Source organism: Populus trichocarpa, chromosome 19, assembly GCF_000002775.5.
Source record: "Populus trichocarpa isolate Nisqually-1 chromosome 19, P.trichocarpa_v4.1, whole genome shotgun sequence".
NCBI classification, from domain to species: Eukaryota; Viridiplantae; Streptophyta; class Magnoliopsida; order Malpighiales; family Salicaceae; genus Populus; species Populus trichocarpa.
The window spans coordinates 9,288,716-9,298,284 of NC_037303.2; the positions used below are offsets into that span (position 1 = coordinate 9,288,716).

Consider the following 9,569-nt stretch of genomic DNA (forward strand, 5'->3'; position numbering starts at 1 on the left):
GTGCAGATGCTGCAATTTTTACACTCCAAAACAAATGTAGGACTGCTATATGAACTCGGATCCTAGCCGGGTGAAAGGACGCCGCGGCAAAAAGTTAGATGTCAAATAAGGAGTCTTAACCAAAACAGAACTCACCTCCCGATAAACAAAAGAAAAACAACTAGACAGCATTATGATCCCGAACTATCAACTTAAACCCTAACCCGGCCTGTCCCCGCCCTGGTTTTCTAAAGTCACAGCTTGCATGGCATTGAACCTCACGTGTTAAAATATGGTTGAGATTGTAATAATGATTGTGATTAAAAGTATTTTTTGTTTGGAAATGTATTAAAATAATTATTTTTTATTTTTTAAAAATTATTTTTGATATTAATACATTAAAACGATATGAAAAGAAAAAAAATAATTTTAAAACACACGGCAGGCTCTAAATCTTGGTTTCTCACCACACCCAAGAAGAGAGCAAAAAAAAAAGGCCACAAAACTTGAATATGGGATTTCTTCCACTACTTAATTATGGGTGCTACCACTGTCAATCAGAACAGCTCCCTCTGATTTTTATAGTGTTATGAGCGTAGGTTTCTACTAATGCTACTAATGCATTCAATGATGACTCGTATTTCTCCACTATTCCTCCCCCCACAATCACATTGTTTCTCTTTCAGCTACTTCTAAAGATTCTTCTTGCTCATCCTTCACGCCTTCTATCATGTGTAAGCCTTTATCGTTGCATTGATGGCCTGGTGAATATTTGCTTCCACATCTAAAACACTATCCCAGCCTTTGTCTCTGGTCATGTAAGCTCTTGCCTTGATATTTTGGTCCCTACACAGTCTCCACCTTTGAATGATAATAAGGTTTAAGCATTGTTTGCTATCTTGCTTGCTTCATGGGAGAAGTTGTTTCTTGGTAGAATCTTTGATTTCTTCATTTTGGCATTATTTGCTAGCTCTTACCATATTGTCTTATTGAAAGCTTGCATTACATTTGCTGGGTTGAGTGTTTTGAGCATAGGTCTAATATCCTCTTTTAATCCACTCAATAAACTCCAAGCCTCTGGTAAGGATGGATTAAGCACACCCATTAATGAGTTAAGGGAAGGTTGAAGGAAGAAAAGGGGTGGGGTTTTGATAGGGTTTTTGGTGTGGGAATTGCGGATAGGCACAGTAGAGAAATGGCATTTGGTAATATACACTTCATCTCCACGATCAGCAGTCAAGAATTTGGTTAGGCATCCACACGTATTGCTTCCTTCTTTTTATCTGTCGTGTGGGGTTTAATTGCTCAAGAATTCATAGCTAAACCCCACGATAAGCCTTTTGGATGCTCTCAATTTGAAGAGAGAAGGAATCATTTCATATCTTAAATATTCTCTCTTTATCACTCGTTCCTTCCCTTCATTTAGGATTTCGAATGAAACATTTTGCATATTTGTTTTCTGAAAAAATCACTACACGTCAATTGGTAAGTCCTCGGCAAAGGACCTTTCACATCTCCAACAGATGTTTTGCGTTCTCTTAGAAGAGAAAACGCCCAACGAATTTTAGACATCGTCACAAAGGCCGTCTAAAGATCACCCAACCCATTCAATGCGTCTTGTTGCTAGCCTTGACTCAGTATGCTTTACACATGCAAATCCAAGCGAGTTGGTATTCTCTCCAAGTGACCAGACAGGCGCTCAGTCAGGGATTTTTTTGGAATTGTGATTCATGTAGCGGTTAAAATTTAAAATGATTTTTATTTAAAAATATATTAAAATAATATTTTTTATTTTTTAAAATTTATTTTTAAAATCAGCATATCAAAACTATCTACACAAATATTTTTTTAGCAAAACAAAAATAAAATTAAAATTTAAAGGAACATGGTGGTCCAAACAGACCCTAAACCCTGCAGCACCGTCCAAGCACCGTCAACCCGTTGGCACCTTAAGTTACTATCACTGGTTATTAGACTCTTCTTCAGCTGGTAACAATTTGACAGCAGAATATAACGGCTGGCAGGTTGCTGAATTTTTAACTGCTTTTTTTGACGTTAAAATGTACAGGAGGAGAATCAATGGGCACCTCACCCACTTGAATGTCATGGTGGATTTCTATAAGCTTAACCTTGTGTTCACCAAGCACTAACAGAATCTACCAGAAACTACATTTCTTGCTTCAACATCTCGGGAAGCAATGAAACAATCTTTAACTTGTACAGAAAGGAGGAAAATGTGATGAACACAAAAGCACCTACATTTCGGATTTTTTATGCAGCTCAAAAGGCACATGCTCAGGAAGCCCCAAAATATCAGACATTCGACAGACAAATATCGAATTCAGCTGCATCTCACAGCCACTGTATACCTCTTTACGGACGTTTATCTAGAATTTACATGTCTTGACTTTCACTTTGGTGAAGGAAACTACATTACTAAGCAAATATAAAACAAATAAACAAGTACTAGCTCCATGCCGTGCATCCCAATTCAACTTTCCCCAACCCAAAAATAAAGATTTTGTGAGTTTGTTTTTTCATGGGAAAAGAATTAGTCAAAGCAGCATGCTCTAAACCACCAGTAGCGTAAAGCCATTCAAGCCGACTTATAAACTAAAAAAAGGGTCAGCACCTTTCTGTAGATAAGCTCCTTGCTTGGGTATGGAGCAAGGAAGTTATATCTACTGGGCAGCGCACGCACATGCTTGTGTGCATGTGTGAGGTGGAGGGAGATAGAACATGCATCACCCCCAAGGACAGTTATATTCACTGTTGAACGAAATCGAAGGATTATATATTCACACAACAACGATGTACTTTTGAGATTGCACACAACGCACATTCATACTGAACCTTCTCTCCAAGTAATAATCCATACATGAACAAATATAAAGCTAAAATGGTGAGCCAATTGACGTAGATGATCAATTTGATTACGGATCAATGACAATAATGAAGAGGGAGCAGCTTTGAAATTCATGTAGCATATGCATAACTAGAAACATAAAAACTTGGAAAACAGTTCAACTCATACCTCTTAAAAATAGAAGTCAAGAAAATCTACGAAGTAGTTGGTATCCACGATATTAGGAGATAACTGTCAAACTCCACTAAAAGTATCAGAAAGACTGAGAAAATCATACATAACCTTCAAAACCACAAGTTTACTGACCTAGGCAACAAACACAAGTTTCCATAGCCAACTGCTCAGCAACACAATCTTAGTACCGATCAAAGCGCCTGCCAAAGTGAGTAAAGGGAGCCATCAGTAACATGCTAGAAGGACAAACAGTTAGCATTAAAGCAACAAAGACAATCAAAAAGTCCACATTTCGACCAAATTCGCTAACATTTTTACTGAATAGTTTCAGGTAAGTATAATATCTGGGGTGCTACAGCAATTGACCACAATCAAATTCTGAACAGTTGATACTACAATAAACACAGGACTGTCAGAGTGGATTAGGTGCATGACAAGGAAACAACTTCAGTGACCATAGATCTAAGCACTAAAGCCAAGTAATTTGAATCAATAACAGTTGAGAAATCATTTTTTTTGTAAAACAAAACTTTTGCAACAGGAAGTCCAGAGCTTTGACATTTCTCAATGCTCCTCCCAGAAAATTTCTTTGTTTAATGGAGAGGTGAAGGGAAAAAAAATAAAAAAGGAAAGTTAAGAAGTTCAGGGAGAAAAGGAAATGAGGAATTAATTTGGATCTCACTTGCAAAATAGGTTTTCAAATGATAACAAGAATTTATTTCCCCCTCAAGCATCATGGGAGATACCATCTTATGAGTTGTTCCCTTACAAGCACAGCTAGGAATTATTTCATTCTATTCTCAATTTCAAAGTGGAGCGTGCAGATGCATAACAATAACTTCTCACGCACATAATAATTGCTTGAGCTCTAGTGTTATTTTTATTATATTTAAAAGCATAAACACATTTATCCAACTCTAATAAAAAGCGGAATCAATTTAAAAAGATGAATAGTCACTGATTAAAAAGAAAAGGTAAAACAACAAACAACCAGCCAGACACGGGTAAATAACAACCTGTGGTGATCATAATCCCTAGAATGTTCCCTAGACCGAGAACGTGATCTGCGACGACTTCTTGAATCATAATTGCGGGAGCGCTCTGAACCTCTGTCACGTTCACGATCATATCCACGATCCCGGTCATTATACCTGTCACGGTCTCTGCTTTTTCGATCATACTCTCTCCCCCGGTCACGGCTATCTCCCCGATCTCGATCCCTGCTTGGTTCTCTATCGCGATCTCTACTTCGTTCTCTCGATCTACAACATAATAATATCAGCAATTCAATGGCCAAGGAAAGAAGAAAATTGCAATAAGAAACTGGATCCATCTGATAGTAACTCAAATAAGAATACCTCTGATCATCGTGCCGGTCAACCTTGCGTTGCTTGTTTTCCTGGAAAATTAATTATGAAGAATGAACTGAAAAGCATTCTTTAATAACATGAAATATCATTTCATTTGATATAAAGACAAACCGAAATGGGAAATGCCACCAGTTTAAGGAGAGGAACAGCTATTCCCAATTGCAAATGTCTCTACTTGAACACTTAAACATTGTTTCACAGTAAATTTAGCACCCCCAACAAGCAGTCACAACACCACCCAAAGGCCCAAATAGGAAAGCTCCTTAATGATAAGGAACATGTACCGACTCAAATGCAAGCACCCATGCACCAAGTAGAAGGGACACACATCATCGAAACAAGACCAATGTGCTTTCAAAAGGAAATTTAATGTAAAATAAATGGCTTATTAAAACAACCTTTTATTCTGCTTTCTTTAACTCACCAAACTGAAATTCCCTGTAACACTTTGAACAAGATCCACACATTCCTTCACAAAAAGGGTCAGCAAAAAGCAGATGATTTGTTATCATAAAAACAATTCTTTTATCTTTTGACAAGACAAATACTAGGATGCATCCAACATCTTTCATTGTCCAAAAATGACCATTTAGCATGCATCACGTCCATCCACATTACAGATTAGACTGTTTTTGCATATTTGACACCAATACACGCCAAATGTCTTTTTCAAAGAGTTACATCCCTATCAAAGTTCAGCAGCTATACCAGATTATAATAAGGAAGGGGGGGGGGGGGGGGGAACTGAAAACAGATTATTCTTCTTCAAGGTCAGAAAACTCACAGATCAAATACTAACTGGGAATCTCTATAGTAGAATGTGAAACATTATACCAGCACCTGAGCCAACATATTCACAATACCAACTTAAATACATCCCAAAGAGGTAAAACAACTATATTTATCCCACATAGCACAGCATGCCAATTCTAGTTATTGTTTTCAATTTAATGCCTAAACTACAGCGAAACTTTGAGCATATGATTTTCGTCAATAGAAAATTGGAGACCATAAGCAATTAAGATGATTTTGATATGTTCAACATTTTGCTCAATTAATCTGAAAAATGAAACTATGAAAGACAATGGATCTATTGGTAAATAGTACAAGCAAACAATTTTTTCATTTTGCACACCTGAAGCTCAGTGAGTTTCTCACGAATTTGCATATAGCCTAAATGAAGCTTCCCTCCAAAATGATCTGCAAGACGTCGGTCACTGAAAAGAGCAGAAAGGCATTTCATGAAGATGTCAAAAATGAAAGGAAAGCGCATGCATAATATGTTGCCGCATAATATTCTAACTATATCATGGTCTACAAACATACAGAACAAAAAAAAGACGCACATTCTTTAGCTGCAAAAGTTATCCTCGTAAAACTTGGGCCCAAAAGCCTGCTGGTAACAAGGACGTATATAGTCGGGTCAAAAGATGAACCACTTGAAACCCCAAATACTATTTGTTTCCCTCAGAAAGAAAGAAGAGAAAAGGACTGCACTTGTTTGGAGAGATAAGATCAAAATTATACCTGTCATATACGCTTAGAAAAGCTCCACAAATGTCACAAACACGTAGCTTCTGATCAGTCTGAAATAAGAAGAAGAAAAATAGGAGATAGATATGGTGAATTAGAGAACCCAAATTACTGAGCATGGACGGAGCTAAATGCCTAAATTCTCCCAGATTGCCACTATAAAATGGGGAAAAGATAAGCTGCATGCTTAAGAAAGCACATTCTGAAAAATTGCACCTCAATGATTCTTAAATTTCCATTAAAGGGAAGAAACACAACGGAAAGTTCCCATTGTGCTCAAATTTCAAACATTTTCATACTGATAACAATGCATAAATGAACAGATTATGAACTTTAAATATGCATATTTCAGACTGGATTTGATGGATATTTAAGTAGTTTCACATTACATGAAAAATTTTGAGAGAGGTACACAAGCCTAAGCAGCCAAATTGTCTTTGATGTGTCAAGTAACTCAAGATCTATTTTCCTAGCAACATGTCAGGTATCAAATTGCACAGCTCTAACTTTCCTTTTGATGTTTGTAAGAAATTCAATGATTCTTGGTAGACCAGTGTCCTTCGTCATTTTCAGTTTGTTTCTTTGGCTTTGGAAAATAACAAAATGAGGTAGAAATCAGATGATTAAAACTATGGTAAGAATACTCACAATGCGCACATCAGCAGCAGTATACTTGGAGGAATCTGCAGAAGGTTCCTGCCTGGCTGGAAGCTGAAGAGAAAGGAAGTATAAGCAGTCAAAATACACCATAGTACTAAAATAGACCAAGATGGATCGAAAGGAGCAGAATGAGAGAGACAATAAAACAGAGGGACAAAAACACCAAGGTCAAAAGTAATGCAAGCCAAAATCTAAAAATTAAAAACCTTCTTAAGTGCTTCAGCCTCTTCCAATGCTTTTTGAGCTTCATCTACCATTCCTTGCTCACCTGAGGGAATGTGTAAGAGGTTGAGAACTGCATAAGATATCCTGGAAATAAAAGCGTAATACATACAACATTGTTTACCCAGATCTCTAAAATGCACACAGGACACTGCGCACACGCACAAAAACATAAATCATATAGCCTACTAGATTTTCATGGTTTAATAAACTATAAACAAAAAAAAGAACCTCCAAACAGACATCTATATCTGAAAGATAACAGCATAGTAGGCCCAAGAAAGAGGAAACCAGGTGCATATTGATATCATATTGACAATGGGTGTCAGGTAACCTAATAATACCATATTTTCCAACTGGTTATAAAATGCCTGAGGATGTTAAGAAATATAATGAGCAAAGCTAATTACTGGATACTATTTCTTCTCGGATCTTTCTATATTTTTTAAACTTTTTTCTTCCATTTTGGAAAGAAAGAGAAAAGGAGAAAAGGGAAACAACAAAAGAATGGGGGGTAATATGGAGAAATGACTACTATTGCTTTGAAACTCACAAACACAATGGGAAACATGCATAGAACGCAAGTATGTTGTGTTAACTTGAAGCATTTAATGAAACCTAAAAGACAAACAAGTATGAATGATTAGAGTCTTTTACCAAGATCCTCAGCTTTCTTCAGCTTCTCATTTATCATCTCTTGGGTGCGAGGATCAGGAGTAGGTAATGGCATGGGTGGTGGTGGTGGTGGGGGGGTCAGCATGGGTTGAGGTAAAGAAGCCCTGTCTTTATTGAAGGCCTCCAAAAGCAGTGCAGACTGCCACAAGATTGCGACATGCATAGAAGCCAAAATGAGATTCAAGTTTGCAGAATTGTTTTTCTTATGGAAAAAATTCATATAAGACTATGCAAAAGATAATGGTGGGCCCAACAAACAAAATAGATGCTCTATACCTGCTTCTCTGCTCTTTCAGTTCTAAGTTTTTCCACTTCTTCCAAAACTTGAATTTTAAAATCTGTTTTGCCTTCGAGATCTGCAGATTTATAGCAATACGTATGTCAGTACAAAACCAATATAAGCAGATTAAAACCCAAGTACACTAAAATTTTCATGTAACAACGGAAAAATCCATGCACGCTATCCACATCAGTTTGTAATACGTGCTAAAAAGATAGCCAATATCCCAAATCAAACAAAAAGGTAACAATTACAACAATTATACAACCTCTAAACAAGCTATTTCAATAAGCTGCACAACCTTACATTAACAATGTTCTAGATAATTGCTAAGTGGTAAAATTAATGTCAACAAATGACTAAACTTTATTCTAGCTAGTTAATTCACTGCATAAACTTGCTCAAGACGGGAAACTTCAAAATAATTTTCATTCTGGCTGCATGGAAATGGTTACTGGATTATAACATTAACAAAAAGATAACAATCAAACATATTTTGTAGCATCATCGGCAAAGAAGTCCTGAAATAAAAGATCTCGAACTAGTTCTATTAAATAAATCTCACCATATTTGTCAACTTCTTTCAGCTTCTCTTTAATCAGCTTCGATAACTCACTTACCTCAGCATTCTGTAATTTAGAATAATTCAAATTATTTAACAAGAAACATAGGGAATTAAATAAAAAGAGTGATAATGCTGCCATCACCTGTGTAACCTCAGTGACTGAAATCGCAATAGCAGCCTTGGCGTCTTCATCTTCAAGACGCTTAAGTGCTCTACCGATTTTCTTATCGCATTCGACAATGAGCTTATCGATAACATTCTCTAACTCTATCTCATAGTTATCAACACCTTTCCCCGTCGATTCTTCATATCTAGGGATAAATCTTACACTTTTATTATACATACATACATATATATATTCAACAATGGTAATGAAATTAAAAAATATATATATGAAAAGAAAGTGAGGCGTACTCTTTCCTCAGCTGCAGTGAATGGACTTTCGGGCATGGTCCCATATCCATTTTCTTAAAAAAAAAAAAGAAAAAAAAAAGAGAGAGATGCTATGTTAGGGTTTTAGAAATCTTAGAAAAGGAAAATAGGAAAGAATAAATAGAAGTGAGAAACAAAAATATAATACCGTTAGTTGGAAAAGCTCGTGAGGGCAAAGGCCAACCAAGTACAAGCGACAAACATCACGATCGTAGTACTTGCGATTGACCTCTCTCACGTCGCCGTTTCGATTTGCTCCCATGAGCACATCCAGCTGTTTCCTCATCGCATCCATCTCTGGTTTCTCCAATCTCCACTGAGACAGACAAACAAACAAAGCAGCAAGCACTGCTTCTTCTCTCCCTGTGTTTGTTGAGATCGAGGGAGAGACTCGGGACCTCTAGGGCTTGGGTTTGATTTCTTACTTATCTATCCTTGGTTAAATTACTGCTGCTGCTTTTTGGTATATTATGTGATTTTGTCTCTAGACTATATGCCCTCGTCGTCTGAGGTATTTATTTACATGACCAGCCTCGTATGTGACTTGTTGGTTTGTGACGTGCAGCGTTTGAACCCAGCCAAATTATGAACCGGTAGATATCGTAGGTCATTGGACCTACCAGCCAAGGCGGATCCCAGTATTGTAGACTGTTTTTTTAATAAAAAAAAATATTTTTAAAAACTTTAATATTTTTTTATTTTTTTCCTTACTTCAAATTAATTAATTTATTTTTATGTTTATAAATCATTCTGATATACTAATGTCAAAAATAATTTTTAAAAATTTAAAAATTTATTATTTTAATATATTTA

At 36.5% G+C, this 9,569-nt stretch overlaps 1 protein-coding gene across 6 annotated transcripts; it reads right to left on the minus strand.

Annotated features, from left to right (window-relative positions):
- Positions 1–2,990: 2,990 nt before the first annotated feature.
- On the minus strand, positions 2,991–9,257 carry LOC7459230 (uncharacterized). 6 transcript variants are annotated; one of them, XM_024591626.2, is made up of 14 exons: positions 8,905–9,256; positions 8,739–8,791; positions 8,467–8,635; positions 8,325–8,388; positions 7,756–7,835; positions 7,462–7,618; positions 6,789–6,850; positions 6,571–6,633; positions 5,917–5,975; positions 5,525–5,606; positions 4,378–4,418; positions 4,036–4,281; positions 3,152–3,219; positions 2,991–3,076 (listed from the first exon to the last, which is right to left on the minus strand). In XM_024591626.2, exons 1-13 carry the CDS (start codon positions 9,049–9,051, stop codon positions 3,201–3,203), a joined length of 1,242 nt encoding a protein of 413 aa, XP_024447394.1. In that variant the 5' UTR covers positions 9,052–9,256; the 3' UTR covers positions 2,991–3,076; positions 3,152–3,200. The 6 variants fall into 6 exon arrangements, 5 of the variants coding, with proteins under 5 accessions (XP_024447394.1, XP_006371274.1, XP_024447396.1 ...); XM_006371212.3 differs by having other exon boundaries at positions 2,991–3,219; XR_002979378.2 differs by lacking the exons at positions 2,991–3,076; positions 3,152–3,219 and adding an exon at positions 5,174–5,229 and having other exon boundaries at positions 4,173–4,281; positions 8,905–9,257.
- Positions 9,258–9,569: the final 312 nt, after the last annotated feature.

Coding starts and splice junctions, on each gene's coding strand:
- LOC7459230 (XM_024591626.2), bottom strand. CDS start 9,051: ATGGATGCGATGAGGAAACAGCTGGATGTGCTCATGGGAGCAAATCGA. Junction 8,636..8,738: donor TCACTGCAGCTGAGGAAAGA/GTACGCCTCACT, acceptor ATTTATCCCTAG/ATATGAAGAATCGACGGGGA. Junction 7,619..7,755: donor CTGAAAGAGCAGAGAAGCAG/GTATAGAGCATC, acceptor ATCTTGTGGCAG/TCTGCACTGCTTTTGGAGGC.